At 41.6% G+C, this 20,803-nt stretch overlaps 1 protein-coding gene across 8 annotated transcripts in view; it reads left to right on the forward strand.

The window, feature by feature from the left end:
• The first annotated feature begins 937 nt into the window (after nucleotides 1–937).
• The window catches only part of NEK5 (NIMA related kinase 5), a 167,343-nt gene continuing 147,477 nt past the window's right edge, over nucleotides 938–20,803 (forward strand). For all 8 annotated transcript variants that reach the window (XM_049853314.1, XM_049853307.1, XM_049853308.1 and 5 more), the window contains exons 1-3: nucleotides 938–1,010; nucleotides 3,467–3,605; nucleotides 11,791–11,887. In XM_049853314.1, the coding sequence (XP_049709271.1) occupies nucleotides 3,489–3,605; nucleotides 11,791–11,887 (214 nt within the window). In that variant the 5' untranslated portion in view covers nucleotides 938–1,010; nucleotides 3,467–3,488. The remainder of the gene's footprint in view (nucleotides 1,011–3,466; nucleotides 3,606–11,790; nucleotides 11,888–20,803) is intronic.

Consider the following 20,803-nt stretch of genomic DNA (forward strand, 5'->3'; position numbering starts at 1 on the left):
TTAGCAGCCGCGGGCTTTAACCACTGCCCAACCAGGGCTCCTTTAGCTATGGATGCATGAACTAAGTGGAAGAAAGCAAGCCCACCAGGTCCTTAAGAGATGAATTTCCAATAGTTTTATAAGTATTTGTCAATGTTGTGATGATATATTTTATTTTGATCGATTGTGTAACACTAGAAATTTTAATAATTCAATCCAGAATAAGAAATAAGGTCTATGATCAAGAAATATAAATTAAATTCAATTTATGTACTGCTTTCAGGGAAGCATAAGATTTACATGCATGAAAAACATGTTAAGATAAATCTCTATTGGCGAAGTAGAATGAAAATATGGATTCAAGAAGAAAAAGAAATGAGGTGAACTTTCTGATTCCATTGGATACGTTTTACTTGTGTCAGTATTTTAATTGCTGAAAATTACATCATTTTCACTGACTTAAAAATGAAAAGTTTTAGACGGCAGCTTGATGCGCAAATGGAATTGGCAGAGGGGGTTTATTTGGAGACCACAGGGCAGCAGGAGGAAACTCCGGTGGTGTAGTGGTTAAGAGCTATGGCTGCTAACCCAAAGATAGGCAGTTGGAATCCATCAGCGCTCCTTGGAAACCCCATGGGGCAGTACTACTGCGTGCTATAGGGTCGCTAGGAGTCGGAACCGACTCGACCGCAGCGGGTTGGCTTTTTGGGGGGGAGGGCAGCGGGAAAGCGTGGTCTAGAGAATAAAGAATGTATACTAAGCATCTGGTGCACCGTAAAGGAGAAGGAGCAGCGGTATTGTGGTTAAATGCTATGCAAAGGAATCTGGACTAAGGAGGCGGCGCGGCTCGCCCTCCAAACCCCCCTGCCTTCTGGCCCCTGGTCGGGGTGGTTGGGGGCGGGCCTGTGGGCAGGCAGAGCCGCCCTCGGCGCCCGCATCTCGCGCTGCTCCGCCCCGCCGCCTGGAGTCGCTGCGGTGCCGGTACCGGATCCGCCCGGACGCCTCTCTCGCCTGCGGAGCCCCGGGAGGAGGTATGGTGCAGGCGCGCCGCCCTGAGTCTAACCCAGAGCTACCTTCATGGCTCCGGGAGCCGCCGGCAAAGGCACGGGACAAGCTTGGGGAGCTGGAGGAAGGCGAGGAGTAGCTGGGGGCCCGCGGCGCGCCGTCTCCATGGTAACGCACAACACGCGGCGCTCCCGGGCTGGAGGCGCCTCTTCTCCCCCGCCCGGCTACCGGCCTGCAGTTCCCCGAGGTGTCCCCAGGGAGAAGGATTTTCCCGAAACCTGGGGGTTTCCACCGCCTGGCGTCCCGTGAAACAGTAGCGGGCCCTATTCCCGGTCTGGATTCTACAAAGTCCGCGCTCAAAACCCTGTCCTCGGGTGTTGGCAACCTTCCTTGTCGGCGGAGCTGGTTCCAGCCCCATCCGACCGAATTGTCCGCCTTCCTACTCCGACGTGAAATGACTGCAAAACACATTATGCCCCCACTGTAGGAGCCCTGGTGGTGCAGTGGTTTAGGCAATCGGCAGCCAGCCACCGGCCACCCGGGGGAGAAAGACGTGGCAGTCTGCTTTCCTAGAGATTTACAGCCTGGGGTCCTAGGAGTCGGAATCCAGTCGAGGGCAGTGGGTGGGTAGTATAAAAGAAATCCAAGGAGGGTAATTCATAATAAAATACCTAAATATGTAAATGCCTGACACCGTTGTTGTTAGGTGCCGTTGAGTTCTTTCCAACTGATAGCGACTCATGTCCGACTACAGGTCAGGGTAGAGCTGCCCCACAGGGTTTCCAGTGAGCGGCTGGTGGATTTGAACTGCCGACCTCTTGGTTAGCAGCCAAGCTCTTCACCACTACGGCTGACAGTACTGCACTCCGTTACGAAGTAGCACACTGTTTCTCCTCCGGCCCCAGGAGCTGCCTGGCCAGTGGGGGGGCGTGGTTTTCCAGAGTGGCGGACAAGTCTTGGTAAAGGCTCGAACAGTGCAGTCAAGACTTGTAGTTGGATTCTTAGACAATTACAATTAAATTATTTAATTGAAACCATACAAAAAAGACTTCGTATTTCCATGTAAAATGGAGTTCGGATTTAGCTACAGATAATTATAAAATGATCTCCCAGGCACATGAATGTGTGGGGAGACTTTCCGAGGTTGTGCGCGCAGGATAATTAATCCTTGGTGAGTGTGGACTGCCCCGGCCTTGCAGAACCTTAGAGCTCTTTCACCGATAGGGTCTCTCCATCTCTCTAACCACCAGTTGCCATAGAGTTGATTCCAATTCATGGCGACTCCATGTGTTTCAGAGTAGAACTGTGCTCCATAGGGCTGTCAGTGGCTGATTTTTCAGCAGAACATCGCCAGGCCTTTCTTCCAAGGTGACTCTGGGTTGACGTGAACCGCCAATCTTTTGGTTAGCAACCAATGGCTTAACCATTTGTACCAACGAGGGACTCTTTCCAGCTCTGTAGAGAACAAAAAGAAAAAAAAAAATCAACCCGTTGCTATCAAGTCAGGCCTGACTCATAGCGACACTATAGACAGAGTAGAACTGCCCCATAGGGTTTCCAAGGAATGACAGGTGGATTTAAACAGCGGATCTTCCGGCTAGCAGCCCCGTTCTTAACCACTGTGCAACCAGGGCTCCTGGAGAACAAACCCCCCGCAAATTTCCAAAATGCCCCCTAGGGGGCAGTACTGCCGCACTGAGAAAGGCCGGACTGTAAAACTACTCAAGACTAAGTGGATAATACAGTAGTAAGAATTACAGTCAAACTTTATAGAGGTGCCAAGCATGGGAGCTATAATATCTTTCACTGCCAAATCAGCCTTAATAAAAAATTTTTTTAAAAGGTATTGTTCGGAGAATCTGGTGACCCCCGATTGGTAGTGGCATGCTGTTGTGAAGAGAACACAGGGTCTCAAAGGCTTCTTCCCCCCTCCCCACAGATGGGAGAGCGAGGGTGGGGTCTGCTTCCCCGTGCGGCGCCCAGTTCATACAGCTCTCACGGGCAGTGCTGCTTAACCCCTCTAACCGCTCAGGTTTCTCGTGTATAAAATGGGCTCTTTTGAGGAATTATTATTATCAACATCTCCCCATGGCTCAAGGCCCCTACTGAGATAATATATGTAATACTCATAATAAATGCTAGTTATATGCCAGGCACTGTTCTCAAAAAAAAAAAAAAAGGTATTGTTATTTCCATTTTAGAATTTAGGAAACTGAGGTTTTGGAGGTTAAGTGACTTTCCTAAGGTCACAATGCTAGAATTTTATTGAAGTTTAGCTACAACCCAAGTCTGACGTTAGAGCCCACTAACAAGCCTGTCTCACTTTGGTTTTTATCTGATGACACAAGGAAAATTTCACTTTGTCTTGGCAATGTTGGAAGGAGAGTCTTGGGAAAATGAGTCCTTTTAAATTTTAGTCATCAATTTTCTTTGTTGGTCTTTATGAAAAATGTGAGATAAAATTTCATTACTCTAATTCCAGGAAGCTCTGTGCATTGGAGACTATGGATAAATATGATGTGATTAAGGCAATTGGGGAAGGTGCCTTCGGCAAAGCATACCTGGCTAAAGGAAAATCAGATGACGAGCACTGTGTCATAAAAGAGATCGATTTTGCGAAGGTAAAGTCAAGAAGTTTAAATTCCTGTTAATTTTCAGTGGGATATTCAGCTAACTTTTAATCCAGTATGAAAAGGCAACATTTTTTGGTTTTACAATTGGGTATTTTAAGCCTCAACTGACTGTCCTTCACTCTTGCCCCCCTACTTCCGTTGTCCAAAAAGCAACCAATGAGCTTAGTTAAAAGAAAAAAAAAGAGAGAGAGAGAGAAGGAATAAGATCACATCGCCCCAGCCCCCCACACTCTTATGGTGGCTGCAAGGCCCGATAATATCCCAGGCCCCGCCATCCTGCTGAGTTTTTCTCTGTTTAGCCTTGGGGTGGTGCGCTTCCCTCTGGCTGTGTCTCCTTCTTCAGGTTACCTCCACAGAGGGGCCTTCCGCAGCCATCCTAACTAAGGTGGCCCCCCTACCTCATACACTCCTTATCACACCACCCTGCTTTATTTTCTTAATAGCATTTATAATGACCTGAAATCCCTTTGCTCATTTATTTTTTTATTATCTACCGTCCTCAGCATTCAGAACAGTGCCTGACACATAATGTTGTTGTGTGCCTTTGAGTGGATTCCAACTCATAGCAACCACGTAGGACACAGTAGAACTGCCCCACAGGGCTTCCAATGCTGTAATCTTTATTAAGGCACATAATAGGTGCTCAAAAAATATTTATTGAAATAATGATTGGAGAAAAATCATGCATTGTTTTTAGTCTATTTTGGAAAATAATTAAACATATTTAAATACAAAGGAATGCTTTTTTTTTCTGCATTCACCTTGGTCAATGTTTATTTTATGTCACTTTCTCAAATGATGTATATTAGTTTCAAAATACACTGAACTTGTGGTAACTTTAATGCCCTTTGTATGCTAAAATTAAATTTTTCAAGGCAAGTCTTGCCTCCTAGAGCATTTATAAATGTGTGCAAAGTGAGCTATCCAGACTGTTACATTAAAGTGTACGTGTAGAGGATTAGCTTCTGGAAGAACGCCTTGTTTCCTAACGGATGTCCCTTTTCATGGATCTGTGGTGTGCTCCTCAGCCAGTGTCCTCTCCATCTAGCGGTCTGTCGTACCTTCCTTCCATGACCATGTGGTGCTCACTCACTTTTGTTTATCTGACTGCTCTTCCCCAGGCCTGTCTCCTTGCCCTCTGTATGTCTGCAGCCATGTGTTCTCTGCTGGCCCTCTTCTCTTTCTGTACATGGTCACCTGGCCAAATCCTTCCTTCAACCTTTGACACTAAGCTGGTTTCTCTTCAAACTCTCTGCCCAGCCCTGATATCTTCCAGCTCTCTAGTTCTGTATTTCATCTGCCAGCTAGACATTGTCAACTAATATCTGTGTTAGTAATCTGCTGCTATGTACAAATCACCGCAAATTTAGTGACTTGAAACCGTAAACTGTTATTATGTTATAGTTTCTGTGGGTCAAGGCTTCAGGGCAAGGATCACTGAGGACCATCCTGGAGACTGGCTACCACGCAGTACTCTAATCCAATATTAATTCCTCACCTTCCCAAGCAGCCTCCCTCATCTGTGTGCTGCATCTGCGTTAACAACATTCATGCTCTTGTGATATTCAGGCTCAAAACCTTGCCAAACACTGTTAGTTCTTCCTTTTCCTTGCATTTGCTCCAGCTCTTCTGTCAATTCCCTGAGTCACTTGGGTCGTTTTCAGTAGCCTTCTCACGGCTCCAGCTTTCCTGTAGCACAGAATTCATAAAGGAAGTGATGGCTAGATTTGACTCCATAACAATACAGAACTTCTGAAACGAACACGTGTACGCCAGTGTTCGTTGCAGCACTATTCACAGTAGCCAAAAGATGGAAATACTTCAGTGTCCATCAACAGATGAATGGATACACAAAATGTGGTACACACATGCAATGGAATGTTACTCAGCCATAAAGAGAAATGAAATTTGGATTCACGCTACAATAGGAATGAACCTTGAACACATTCTGCTGAGTGAAGTCAGTCAGTCACAAAAGGATAGATGTTATGTGATCCCACTGATGAAATATCTGGTACAGGCAGATGTATGGAGACCAAAGTGATTACTGGTTACTGGGGGTGGCTGTGAGGGTGTAAGAGGGCGTCATTGATCAGGGGGCACTCAGCCTCTTGTTAAGGGAGATGGAAAAATTTGAGAACAGATGGTGATGATGGTTCCAAAACATGATAAATATAACTGTCACCAAATTATATATGTAAAAACATTGAAGTTGTAAATATTATGTATACTTACCACTAGAATAAAAATCATAATAAGCAGAATATTAAAAAAAAAATAAAACCTCTGTGTGTCTAAAGACACCATAAATTAATTATAAGAAAATTGACAAAATGCCAAAGTAGTTGCAAGTGTTGACTAAAAGGTGCTAGCCTTTTACATACCAATAAAAAGACAAAACCTATGAATGAAGAAATTATCATAAAAGATTTTTAAACTCATTAGTAACTTAAGAAATGCAAGATGAATAGACAAATACAACTTTTTTGCTTATAGAGTTGATATAAAGATTAAACAGAATAAAAAAGTGAGAGAAAGCAAGCAGCCTCTTACTCTGCTGATGGGAAGGTAAACTGGCACCATCCTGAGGGGAATTTATCTATATGTAGAAAAACCTTAGGAGCTCTCACGCCCTGTCTGCATTCATTGACGGGGTAAGGTCCACAATATGTTGTAAACATGGAAAAAAAAAATTAGGCCACAAAATTGTATTTTATTCCATATTCCACATACACATATAATATTAACAGTGATTATGAGCCATAAGTGGTACAAATGGTTTGTGCTCAACTGTTAACCTAAAGGGTGGCAGTTTGAACCCACCCAGCAGTACTGAGGAAGACAAGCCTGGCAATCTGCTTCCTTAACATTACAGCCAAGAAAACCCTATGGAGCAGTTCTTCTCTGTAACACATAGAGCCACCATGAGTCAGAATCTAACAAGTGATTACTGCTGGGTGGTGGGATTTCACCTCTGTCTTCTCATATTGTCAGAATTATTTTTCCTGAGCATAAAACAAAAAACCAAACCCATTACCCACAAGTCGACTCTGACTCGTAGTGACGCTACAGGACAGAGTAGAACTGCCTCATCTGGTTTCCAAGGAGCAGCTGGTGGATTTGAACTGCCAACCTTTTGGTTAGTAAGCATAGCTCTTAACCACTGCCCCACCAGACCTCCATCTTGAGCATATATTTCAGAAATTAGGGGTTATATTATTTGTATAAGCAGAAAGGTATCTTCATTTTGAAGAAGAGGAGGAAAAATTATACCTCCTACTTTGGGGATTTATTTGAAGGAAATACCTAAAGGTATACAGACAATTAGAAAATAAATGTCCAGCAGTAGGGAACTGATTAAGTAACTGATGGAAAACTAAGTGGCCCTCAGAAATCACATTATAGGTGAAGTACTGACATGGGAAATAGTCATAACTTTTGCTAACTGAGAAAATAGTACGTACGGAATGACGCAATCTTTGCAAAAATATATACACTCTCTACGTATGTATCTATCTGTGTGTACACACAGACAAACGAAGTTATTATCATCCCTGGGTGGAAGGTGCGGTTCTGAGTAATTTTTGCCATGTTTTTTTCTGCTCTTTCATGTCTGGGTTCTCTTCAGATGTGATTTTGAGACCCCCTCTGTTTTGTCCCCAAGTTACATTTCCAGCCTCCTCTTCTTTTCAGTCAAATGTAATCATCCGCACTTTCTCACACAATCTTTTGCACACCAGCCTCTGTGCTTTCCGTGGGGCTCCTTCTTCCAAGAAGGTCTTTGCCTGCCCGTCCGCAAACATCAAGATCCCGCTGTTCAGGGCTGAGCTCTAGTGCCCTGCCTCCAAGGCTGTCTTCCAGGATCAGCTGCTCTGTGCAGTCGTTCCTTCTCTGTATGTGTCCATAGCTTTATTGGTACTTTGTTGTGGTCCTGACCGTTTGCCGCTTTGATGGACTTTACCTGTTCATTGTGTCCTTCTCCCCCTTATTAAACAGTACATTCTCTGCAGGCACAATGCATGTCTGATTCATCTTGATGTTGCAAACAGCCCCTAAAAATGCTTTGTTCCAGTAGAAATTCAGTAAGTTCTTGTTGAACAAATGATTGAGTGGAAGGATACTTCCAGGCCCTCTTGTCCTATTGTTAAGCTGGATTATAAATCCATTTTAATTCTAAGAAAAGCAATTTGGAAAGGAATCTTCTATAAAAATATATATGAATACATTTCATAGCATCTGTCCCATTCTTCAGTATAATCAAGAATTGACTGTAAACTCAAGAAATAGTTTAAACAGAGAAGAAAATATTCTTTGATGGTTACAAGAGGGGGGAGGAAGGGGGGGTGGGAGGGGGTATTCACTAATTATATAGTAGATAAGAACTACTTTAGGTGAAGGGAAAGGCAAAGGCAAAACACAATACAGGTGAGGTCAGCACAACTGGACTAAACCAAAAGCAAAGAAGTTTCCTGAATAAACTGAATGCTTTGAAGGCCAGCGTAGCAGGGGCAGGGGTTTGGGGACCATGGTTTCAGGGGACATCTAAGTCAATTGGCATAATAAAATCTATTAAGAAAACATTCTGCATCCCACTTTGGAGAGTGGCATCTGGGCTGTTAAACGCTAGCAAGTGGCCATCTAAGTTGCATCAATTGGTCTCAAACCACCTGGAGCAAGGAAGAATGAAGAACTCCAAGGACACATGGTAATTATGATTCCAAGAGACAGAAAGGGCCACATAAACCAGAGACTACATCAGCCTGAGACCAGAAGAACTGGATGGTACCCAGCTACAACCGATGACTGCCCTGACAGGGAACACAACAGAGAACCCCTGAGGGAGCAGGACAGCAGTGGGATGCAGATCCCAAATTCTCGTAAAAAGACCAGACTTAATGGCCTGACTGAGACTAGAAGGTCCCCGGTGGTCATGGCCCCCAGACCTTCTGTTAGCCCACGACAGGAACCATTCCCAAAGCCAACTCTTCAGACAGAGATTGGACTGGACAATGGGATAGAAAAAAATGCTGGTGAAGAATGAGTTTCTTGGATGAAGTAGACATTTGAAACTATGTTGGCATCTCCTATCTGGAGGGGAAATGAGAGGGCAGAGGGGGTCAGAAGCTGGCAGAATGGACATGAAAAGAAAGAGTGGAGGGAAGGAGCAGGCTGTTTCATTAAGGAGGAGAGCAATTAGGAGTATACAGCAAGGTGTATGTAAGTTTTTGTGTGAGAGACTGACTTGAGTTGTAAACTTTCACTTAAAACAATAAAAACTAAAAAAAAAAAAAGAATTGACTGTATTTCTAATACAGAAGTGATTGTTTTCAACATTTTACTCATAAGATACCCTTGTCTCTATGCCATAAGTAAAATGTGATATTATACCTCATTACTGTCACTTTCACATATCTCTACACTATCGAATTTGCCTAGCAACATCTGTACCACGGTATAACATTTATTACCGCTTTCTTCTTTTCTACCCTAATGCAGGTTTTCATTACTTCTTATCTAGAGAATTTATTTTTTTTCTTCTCATTTCACCATTAAGTAAACTCTCTACTCCAGAGCTTTAATTTCTCATTTTCTTACGAGGTCCAAAAAGCTAGTATTTTCTGTCATCATCCTACCATTAACAGCATGTTCTTCTATTTCTTGCCTTAAAAAAGTGTATCTTTTCTTGATTATAAAAGTGTTCATTGTAGAATTTTTGAAAAGAAGCAAAGGGGAAGATAAGATCATTTAGAGGAAAATAATAATCACTTATAATCTCTGCCTTAATTACTGTCAACATTTCGGTGAATTTATCCCCAGACTATATTTAATACATAAATGTGTTTTAGTAATTTTTATTAACATAATTGGTGTCATGCTGAATATACTGCTTTGTAGCTTTTAACATATTTTTATATTGAAAAAATACATTGTGGCCATTTTCTCACATCATTCAGTGTTCTCATATAATAATATTAAATGTTCACAGTAGTAATCATGATACAAAAAAAAATTTTTTTTTTTTTAAATCATGATAATGGCTACCATTTACTGGATGTGTCCCAGGTGACTTACCTATATTGTCTCATTTAACCTTCATAGCAACCCTAAAAGGTAGATCTCATTACCCTCATTGTATAGATGAAAGAGTTGAGGTTCAAAGAGATGAAGTAACCTGCTCAAAGCTGCACAGTTGCCAGCAGATCCATGAACATGCCTCTGCTCTTTTCACTATGATGCATCACTTCCGTGATTTTTAATGACTGCATAGTATTCCATCAGGTAAAAATGCCATAATTGATCTCTTTTTCTATCTTTACACAGTTACGTTGTTAGATTTTTTGTGTGTGTGATAAATAACATTTAATGGGTAGAATACATTCCATTATTACATAAAACTATGCACGTCTGTCTGCCTGTATGTGCATTCATACCTATATATACATTAAACGGAAAGGTGTAGAAAGATACATTAAAAAAAACTAAAACCAAACCTGTTGCTGTCAAGTCAGGACAGAGTAGAACTGCCCCATAAGGTTCACAAGGCTGTAATCTTTACAGAAGCAGACTGCCTCATCTTTCTCCCCGGCCTTAATCACTGCACCACCGGGGTAGTTACCCCTAAGGAATAGAAATGCAGGGCATGTGGAGGAAGGAAAAGGGGAAGTTTCATTTTTACTTTATTCACCTCTATCTGGCTTAAAATGTTTTCTAAAATCAGAGGCATGGATTATTACGGTAATTACAAATTAACAATAAAACAGTGTAATTAAGATTTTTGTAATGAGAACCCTTGGGTGTTATTTAGATAACTTTCTAGAAGAACTAGTAAGTCAGAAACAGGGACATCTTAAAGTTCCTTATTATATAGTGTGAAATTGCCTTCCTGGTAAGATTTTACCAATTTACATACTTCCAGTATGCGAGTGTCCATTTTGCTGCTTTCTGACTAACGGTGGGTATTACCATTCTTTTCGCTTTTGTCAGTTTCTTACATGAAACATTATATCAGCTTCAGTTTAGTTTTTCAAGTGAGGCTGAACATTCTGTTTAGTGGCCATTTTTACTTTACTTTTTTTGTGAGTTGCCCGTTCATGTACTTTGCCTGTTTTTTTATTACATCCTTTTATATGTTATTAATTTGCCAGAAGTCCTTATATATTATAAACAAAAAATCTTTGTCAAATATGTTGCCAGTATTTTTATATAATTTATGCTTGCCTTTTAATTTTGGTTCTAGTATTCTTTTAAGGAATAGAAGTTAAATTTTTTTTAAGTAGCTGTATCTATCAATCTGCTAGGAGTGATCCAGTTATGTTTGTTCTGAAACTCATCAGTGCTGGCTATGCAATTTAAATTGACGAGAGGATAGGCACTGAAGCTTAGTGGTGCTGGTTAATTCACCGAAGGATAGACAGTCATAGCTAGGAGCCCGTGGTGCTGCAATTGAGAATGTTAATTTAAAGCCCTATGGGCAAACGAGAAATCTGGAGACCCACACCCTGCCTTTGGGCCAGTGTCGGGGCACTTTGCAGAGGATCAGAGAAAAATGTACAACAAAATTCAAATTCACAAAAAAGACCGGACCTACTGGTCTGACAGAGACTAGAGGAACCCCTGAGACCGTGGTCCCCGGATACGTCGCTAACTTAGAACTGAAGCCACTCCTGAAGTTCACCTTTCAGCCAAGGATTAGATAGGCCTAAAAAACAAACATGCTGGGGAGATTGCAACCAATGTCACTAAATAATGTGTGTATACATTTTTGAATGAGAAACTAATTTGCTCTGTAAACTTTCACCTAAAGCACAATTAAAAAAAAAAAAAAGGTGGGGTGGACTCACCTATGTGATATCAAATGGTCAACAATTGCTTTAAAACAAAGACGAGAATGTAAGAGGCAGGGAAACCAGCTTGATAGAAACACAACAACCAGAACGGAAATAATGAGAATGTTCACACATTGTGAAGAGTGTAACCAATGTCACTGAACAATTTTTGTAGAAATTATTGAATGGGAACCTAAACTGCTATGTAAACCTTCACCACAAACATAATAAAATATTATAAAACAAAACTAGAGAAATCCTAGAGAATTTTAAATGCGAGTGAGCAGAAAGCATGTTCTTGAAAGCAAATAACCTCTACAGATTGGTCTGCCTTTTAATATATTTAGATGCCCACCCCGGAAAAAGAAGCTTCAAAGAAAGAAGTCATTCTTCTGGCAAAGATGAAACATCCGAACATTGTAACCTTCTTCAGTTCATTCCAAGGTTTGACTTTATAATATTCTTAAAATATTTTCGTAAAGTGCAGACAAGCTGACTACATAAAATATATGTTCCTGAGTACTGTGTATAAACGAATTTTTGTAAATGCAGTCATTGTCTCACTTAAATTATAATTTCAGATGTCTTTTATTTCTTCTGTGGTGAGTTTTTATAGATGGCCTTCTTAAGGTTTTTCCCCCTCCTCCTTAATTCTCACTGCCTGAAATAGTTAATAATGCTTTAACGCAGTAAAACAGTTGCTGTTAAGTCGATTCTGACTCATGGCGACCCCACGTTTGTCAGAGTAGAGCTGTGCTCCATGCAGTTTTTAATTTCTGATATTTTGGGAGCTGATTGCCAGACCTTTCTTCTTAGGCATTTCTGGGTGGACATGGACTGCCAACCTTTCGGTTAGTGGATGAGCGTGTTAAACATTTGCATCACCCAGTTACAGGCAATCCACAGATTATGAACAAGTTCCATTCCTAAGTCTGTCTTTAAATCGAATTTGTACGTAAGTCAAAACAGGTACCATTCATATCTAAAGTCAGTCAAATATTTGTCTTAGTGTATAGTGTACCTTTCTATGCATAAAAAGCATTAAAGAAGCACTTCAGGGTACACTAAAATATCATTGACATAGCAATACAGTAATGATAATAATAAAGTTTGGATATGCGTCACAAAGTAGCACCTGTTTGTTATTATGAACCACTGTATGTACCTCAAATTTTAATATAACAGGCTTTACGGGGGTTGGTTGTAACTCTGGGTTGTATATAATTCAGGTGTTCATACCCTAGGGACTGCCTGTATTTCTCGCTGCAATTGTTGTTGTTAGGTACCGTCGAGTCAGTTCTGACTCATAGCCACCCTATGCACAACGGAACGAAACACTGCCCGGTCCTGCGCCATCCGTACAATCGTTGTTATGCTCGAGCTCATTGTTGCAGCCACTGTGTCAATCCACCTCGTTGAGGGTCTTCCTCTTTTCCGCAGACCCTGTTATCTGCCAAGCATGATGTCCTCCTCCAGGGACTGATCCCTCCGGACAACATGTCCAAAGTATGTAAGACGCAGTCTTGCCATCCTTGCCTCTAAGGAGCATTCTGGCTGCACTTCGTCTAAGACAGATTTGTTCGTTCTTCTGGAGTCCATGGTATATTCAATATTCTTCGCCAACACCACAATTCAAAGGCGTCAACTCTTTTTCGGTCTTCCTTATTCATTGTCCAGCTTTCACATGCATATGATGTGATTGAAAATACCATGGCTTGGGTCAGGTGCACCTTAGTCTTCAGGGTGACATCTTTGCTCTTCAACACTTTGAAGAGGTTTTTTTTGCAGCAGATTTGCCCAATGCAAAGCGTCTGTTGATTTCTTGACTGCTGCTTCCATGGCTGTTGATTGTGGATCCAAGTAAAATGAAATCCTTCACAACTTCAGTCTTTTCTCCGTTCATCATGATGTTGCTCATTGGTCCAGTTGTGAGGATTTTTGTTTTCTTTATGTTGAAGTGTAATCCATACTGAAGGCTGTGGTCTTTCATTTTCATTAGTAAGTGCTTCAGATCCTCTTCACTTTCAGCAAGCAAGGTTGTGTCATCTGCATAACGCAGGTTGTTAATGAGTCTTCCTCCAATCCTGATTCCCCGTTCTTCTTCATATAGCCCAGCTTCTCGTATTATTTGTTCAGCGTACAGATTGAATAGGTATGGTGAAAGAATACAACCCTGAAGCATGCACACCTTTCCTGACTTTAAACCAATCAGTATCCCCTTGTTCTGTCCCAACAACTGTCCCTTGATCTATGTAAAGTTTCCTCATGAGCACAATTAAGTGTTCTGGAATTCCCATTCTTCGCAGTGTTATCTATAGTTTGTTATGATCCACACAGTCGAGTGCCTTTGCATAGTCAATAAAACACAGGTAAACATCCTTCTGGTATTCTCTGCTTTCAGCCAGGATCCATCTGACATCAGCAATGATATACCTGGTTCCACGTCTTCTTCTGAACCTGGCCTGAATTTCTGGCAGTTCCCTGTCAATATACTGCTGCAGCTGTTCTTGAATGATCTTCAGCAAAGTTTTGCTTGCGTGTGATATTAATGATATTGTTCTATAATTTCCACATTCCGTTGGATCACCTTTCTTGGGAATAGGCATAAATATGTATCTCTTCCAGTCAGTTGGCCAGGAAGCTGTCTTCCATATTTCTTGGCATAGATGAGTGAGCACCTCCAGCGCTGTATCTGTTTATTGAAACATCTCAATTGATATTCCATCAATTCCTGGAGCCTTGTTCAGAGCAGCTTGGACTTCTTCCTTCAGTACCATCGGTTCCTGATCATATGCCAATCTTGAAATGGTTGAATATCGTCTAACTCTTTTTGGTATAATGACTCTGTGTATTCCTTCCATCTTCTTTTGATGCTTCCTGCGTTGTTTAATATTTTCCCCATGGAATCCTTCACTATTGCAACTCGAGGCTTGAATTTTTTCTTTAGTTCTTTCAGCTTGAGAAACGCCGAGCGTGTTCTTCCCCTTTGGTTTTCCATCTCCAGCTCCTTGGACACGTTATTATAATACTTTATTTTGTCTTCTCGAGAGGCCCTTTGAAATCTTTTGTTCAGTTCTTTTACTTCATCAATTCTTCCTTTTGCTTTAGCTGCTCGACGCTCGAGAGCAAGTTTCAGTGTCTTCTCTGACATCCATCTTGGTCTTTTCTTTCTTTCCTGTCTTTTCGGTGACCTCTTGCTTTTTTCATGGATGATGTCCTTGATGTCATTCCATAACTCGTCTGGTCTGCGGTCACTAGTGTTCAATGCGTCAAATCTGTTCTTCAGATGGTCTCTAAATTCAAGGTCATATTTTGGCTCTTGTGGACTTGCTCTGATTTTCTTCAGTTTCATCTTGAACTTGTATATGAGCAATTGATGGTCTGTTCCACAGTCGTCCCCTGGCCTTGTTCTGACTGATGATATTGAGCTTTTACATCGTCTCTTTCCACAGATGTAGTCAATTTGATTTCTGTGTGTTCCATCTGGCGAGGTCCAAGTGTATAGTCGCCGTTTATGTTGGTGAAAGAAGGTATTTGCAATGAGGAAGTCATTGGTCTTGCAAAATTCTATCATTGGATCTCCGGCATTGCTTCTATCCCCAAGGCCGTATTTTCCAACTACTGATCCTTCTTCTTAGTTTCCAACTTTTGCATTCCAATCGCCAGTAATTATCAATGCATCTTGATTGCATGTTCGATCAATTTCAGGCTGCAGTAGCTAATAAAAATCTTCTATTTCTTCATCTTTGGCCCTAGTGGTTGGTGTGTAAATTTGAATAATAGTCATATTAGCTGGTCTTCCTTGTAGGTGTATGGATATTATCCTATCACTGACAGTGTTGTACTTCAGGATGGATCTTGAAACGTTCTTTTTGACGATGAATGCAACACCATTCCTCTTCGAGTTGTCATTCCCAGCATAGTAGACTATATGATTGTCTGATTCAAAATGGCCAATACCAGTCCCTTTCAGCTCACTAATGCCCAGGATATCGATGTTTATGCATTCCATTTCATTTTTGATGGTTTCCAATTTTCCTAGATTCATACTTCGTACATCCAGGATCCAATTATTAATGGATGTTTGCAGCTGTTTCTTCTCATTTTGAGTTGTGCCACATCAGCAAATGAAGGTCCTGAAAGCTTTACTCCATCCACGTCATTAAGGTCAACTGTACTTTGAGGAGGCAGCTCTTCCCCAGTCATCTTTTGAGTGCCTTCCAACCTGGGGGGCTCATCTTCCAGCACTATATTAGACAATGTTCCACTGCTATTCATAAGGTTTTCACTGGCTAATGCTTTCCAGAAGTAGACTGCCGGGTCCTTCTTCCTAGTCTGTCTTAGTCTGGAAGCTCAGCTGAAACCTGTCCTCTATGGGTGACCCTGCAGGTATCCGAATACCGGTGGCATAGCTTCCAGCATCACAGCAACACATAAGCCCCCACAGTACAACAAACTCGCTGCAATAACGCCCCAAATTTCAGTGGCTTCCAACAATCCTGTCTATTTCTCAGTGATATCACATGTTGACTGTGGCTGGGCTTTGGTCTTAACCTGGGGCCCAGGCTGAAGGAGCAGCCACCTCTGGAGCACACTGTTCTCTCAGCCAGGGAGAAGAGCAGGAGACAGAGCCAACCACAACATCCCTGCTAGGATGTGGCAGGATTCACAGCTTGTTGTCCCTCTCGCCAAAGCAGCCAGGTAGCAAAGCTTGATAAAGGTGCAAAGAGTGTTTTCTGCCTATGTGAGGCCTTGCATGTCCCCTGACAGTGGGTGGGGCTTGTAATCCTCTTACTGAAAAGCAGCAACAGCCACTGACCATGGCCAAACATCCTGCTAAAATAAACCACTTCCAAACCAACTGCTGTCAAGTCGCGCCCATGTGTCTCAGAGTAGAACTGTGCTCCTTAGGGTTTTCAGTGGCTGATTTTTTGGAAGTAGATTGCCAGGCCTTTCTACCAAGGTACCTCTTGGTGGACTTGAACCTCTAACATTTTGGTTGGCAGCTTAGGGAAGTAACCCTTTGTACCACTCAGGGACTCACTACGAAAATAGAGAGGAAACACTTTAAGGAAGCAATTCCTTTCCCCTGAACACTGGAATACATCTATTCTGCATATCCATCTATCACTCTAGTCCAAAGGGTAAAAAAAAATATGAAAGACGCATTGGGCAGTGACCATTCATTCATATAATAAGTGTTTATTGAATGCTGACTGTATGCTAACCAATGCAGGGACAGATTACTCAATAGGCAAGGTAAGCTGTGGTGAAACCCACGTGAAATTGTGCACTACAGATTAGTAAAGAAACACAAGTAAGCCTGTTCGAACCTTGCTTACTGTAAGCCCATGTGTACTATGCTTACTGGTTAAATAACCCACCCCTCTTAGGCAGTGTTCTAGGTGCCAGGAATATAGCAGCGAATAAAACAAGACAAAAATTCCTGTCATCCTGGAGCTTACATTCTAGGTGGGGGAGACTGACAATAAACAACGTGCTCAGTGTTTATAAGGCTGTGACAGGACTCCTGTGCCCCAGAGTTCACCATGGGGCAGCCCCAGCCCAGCGCCTAGCACAGGGGGTACTTAAAGTCACCCATCCCAGGTGGTAATGGAGCAGGAGTGCTATCTGCGTATCTTTTAAAAATTTTTTATTGTGCTTTAGGTGAAACTTTACAGTTCAAGTTAGTTTCTCATACAAAAATTTATAGACACATTGTTATGTGACCGTAGTGGCTCTCCCTATAATGTGACAACATGCTCCTCCTTTCCATCCAGTATTTCCCATTTCCATTCAACCATCTCCTGTCCCATTTTGCCTTCTCATCTTGCTTCCCCACAGGAGCTGCCCATTTAGTCTACTTTTAAGTCTTATAATACAGTCTAGTCTTTGTCTGAAGAGTTTGCTTAAGGGATGGATGTAGTTTTTCTAACAGAGAGTCCAGGGCACCATCTACTTCTTCTGGTCTCAGGCCGATGGAGTCTCTGGTTTATGTGGCCCTTTCTATCTCTTGGGCTCATATTTTCCTTGTGTCTTTGGTGTTCTTCATTCTCCTTTGGTCCAGGTAGGTTGCGACCAATTGGTGCATCTTAGATGGCCGTCTGTTGGCTTTTAAGACCCCAGACGCCACTCACAAAAGTGGGATGCAGGATGTTTTCATAATAAACTTTGTTATGCCAGTTGACCTAGATGTCCCCTGAAACCATGGTCCCCAGACCCTGCCCTTGCTACTCTGTCCCTTGAAGTGTTTGATTGTATTCAGAGAACTTCTTAGATTTTTTATTCCAGTTGTGCTGACTTCACTGGCATTGTGTGTTGTCCTTACCTTCACCTAAGATAATTCTTGTCTCCTATCTAGTTAGTGAATACCCCTCTCCCTCCTTCCCCACCCTCGTAACCATCAAAGAATGTTTTCTTCTGTGTTTAAACCTTTTGTTGAGTTCTTATAATAGTGATCTCATGCAATATTTATCCTTTTGCAACTAATTTCACTCAGCATAATACATTCCAGGTTCATGCATGTTATGAGATGTTTCAGAATTCATCACTGTTCTTTATTATTCTGTAGTATTCCATTGTGTGAATATACCATAATTCATTTATCCATTCATCTGTTAATGGGCACCTAGGTTGTTTCCATCTTTTTGCTATGGTGAACAGTGCTGCAGTGAACATGGCTCATATTTTTGTAGGATATTTTTCAGGGAGTAGGATTGCTGTATCATATGGTACTTCTAATTTCTAGCTTTTTATGGAAGTGCCAAATCGATTTCCAAAGTGGTTGTACCATTTTAAATTCCCATCAGTAGTGTAGAAGCGTTCTGTTACAGACTTTCTACAACCTCTTTGGCATTATTTTGTGTTTTCTGGACTAATGCTAGCCTTGTTGGGGTAAGATGGTATCTATCTCATGGTAGTTTTTTTTTTTTTTTTGTATTGTGCTTTAAGAGAAACTTTAAAATTCAAGTCAGTTTCTCATACAAAAACTTATACACGCATTGTTACGTGACCCTAGTTGCTTTCCCTGCAACGTGACAGCACACTCCTCCTCTCCACCCTGTATTTCCCATGTCCATTCAACGATCTCCTGTCCCCCTCTGCCTTCTCATCTCGCCTCCAGACAGAAGCTGCCCACATAGTCTCATGTGCCTACTTGAGGTCAGAAGCACACTCCTCACCAGTATCGTTTTATAGTCCAATCTTTATCTGAAGAGTTGGCTTCAGGAATGGTTTGTTTTGGGCTAACAGAGAGTCCTGGGGCCATGTCGTCTGGGATCCCTCCAGTCTCAGTCATATCATTAAGTCTGATCTTTTTTTTTTTTTATTTACTAGATTTTGAGTTCTGCATCCCACTTTTCTTCTGCTCCATCAGGGATTCTCTGTTGTGTTCCCTGTCAGGGCCGTCATTGGTGGTAACCAGGTACCATGTAGTTCTTTTGGTCTCAGGCTCATGGCATCTCTGGGCTCATATTTTCTGTGCGTCTTTGGTGTTCTTCTTTCTCCTTTGCTCCAGGTGGGTTGCGACCAATTGATGCATCTTAGATGGCTGTCCACTAGCTTTTAAGATCCAAGATGCCACTCACCAAAGTGAGATGCAGGATATTTTCTTAAGACACTTTGTTATGCCAGTTGAGCTAGATGTCCCCTGAAACCATGGTCCCCAAACCCCCAACCTTACTACACTGTCCCTCGAAGAGTCTGGTTTTATTCAGGAAACTTGTAGCTTTTGGTTTATTCCAGTTGTGCTGACTTCCCCTGTATTGTGTGTTGTCCTTCCCTTCACCTAAAATAATTCTTGTGTGCTATCTTTTTTTATCCAGTTAGTAAATACCCCTCTCCCTCCCTCCCTACCCTCGTAACCATCAAAGAATGTTTTCTTCTGTGTTTAAACCTTTTCTTGAGTTCTTATAATTGTGATCTTGTACGATATTTGTCCTTTTGCGACTGACTAATTTCACTCAGCATATTTCTAGCTTTTTCAGGAAGTGGGAAATCAATTTCCCACTGGCAGTGTATAAGTGTTCCAGTCTCTCTAGAACCTCTCCAACATTTATTTTGTGTTTTTTTGTTTAATGCTAGCCTTATTGGGGTGAGATGGTATCTCATTGTAGTTTACGTGTGGATTTCTCTGATGGATAATGATCATGAGCATTTCTTCATGTACCTGTTATCCACCTGAATGTCTTCTTTGGTAAAGTGCCTGTTCATATCCTTTGCCCATTTTTTAATTGGGACATTTGTCTATTTGTTGTTGAGGTTTTGCAGTGTCTTGTAGCTTTTAGAGATTAGACGCTGATCGGATTCGTTGCAGCCCAAAGCTTTTTCCCAGTCTGTAGGTAATCTTTTTACTCTTTTGATGAAGCCTTTGGATGAGCATAGGCGTTTGATTTTTTAGGAGCTCCCAGTTATCTAGTTTCTCTTCTGGTGTTTGTGCATTGTTAGTAATGTTTTGTATACTGTTTATGCCATGTGTTAGGGCTCCTAGCCTTGTCCCTATTTTTTCTTCCATGATCTTTATTATTATAGATTTTATATTTAGGTCTTTGATCCATTTGGAGTTAGTTTTTGTGCATGGTGTAAGGCGTGGGTTTTGTTTCATTTTTTTTGCAGATGGATATTCAGTTATGCCAGCACCGTTTGTTAAAGAGACTGTATTTTCCCCATATAACTGTTTTGGGGCCTTTGTCAAGAATCAGCTGCTCATAAGTGGATGAATTTACATCTGGAATCTTAATTCCATTCCATTGGTCTATGTATCTGTTGTTGTACCAGTACTAGGCTGTTTTGACTACCATGGAGGTATAATAGTTTCTAAAATCAGGTAGAGTGAGGCCTCTCACTTTGTTCTTCTTCTTCAGTGATACTTATCTGGGGCATCTTCCCTTTCCATATGAGGTGATTTGTTTCTCCATCTCATTAAAAAATGCCATTGGAATTTGGATCAGGATTGCATTGTATCTGTAGATGCTGTGGGTAGAGTTGATATTTGTACAATGCTGAGGCTTCCTATCCACGAACAAGGTGTGTTTTTCCACTTATGTAGGTCTCTTTTGGTTTCTTGCAGTAGTGCCTTGTACTTTTCTTTGTATAGGTCTTTTACATCTCTGGTCAGATTTATTTCTAAGTATTTTATCTTCTTGAGGGTATTGTAAATGGTATTGATTTGGTGATTTCCTCTTCGAAGTTTCTCTTTGTTGATGGAGAGGAATCCAACTGATTTTTCTGTGTTTATTTTGTATCCTGATACTTTGTCGAAATCTTCTATTAGTTCCAGTAGTTTTGTTGTGAATTCTTTGGGGTTTCCTGTGTATAAGTTCATATTATCTGCGAATAGAGGTACTTTTACTTCCTTCTTAC

Source organism: Elephas maximus, chromosome 14 (genome assembly GCF_024166365.1).
Source record: "Elephas maximus indicus isolate mEleMax1 chromosome 14, mEleMax1 primary haplotype, whole genome shotgun sequence".
NCBI classification, from domain to species: domain Eukaryota; kingdom Metazoa; phylum Chordata; class Mammalia; order Proboscidea; family Elephantidae; genus Elephas; species Elephas maximus.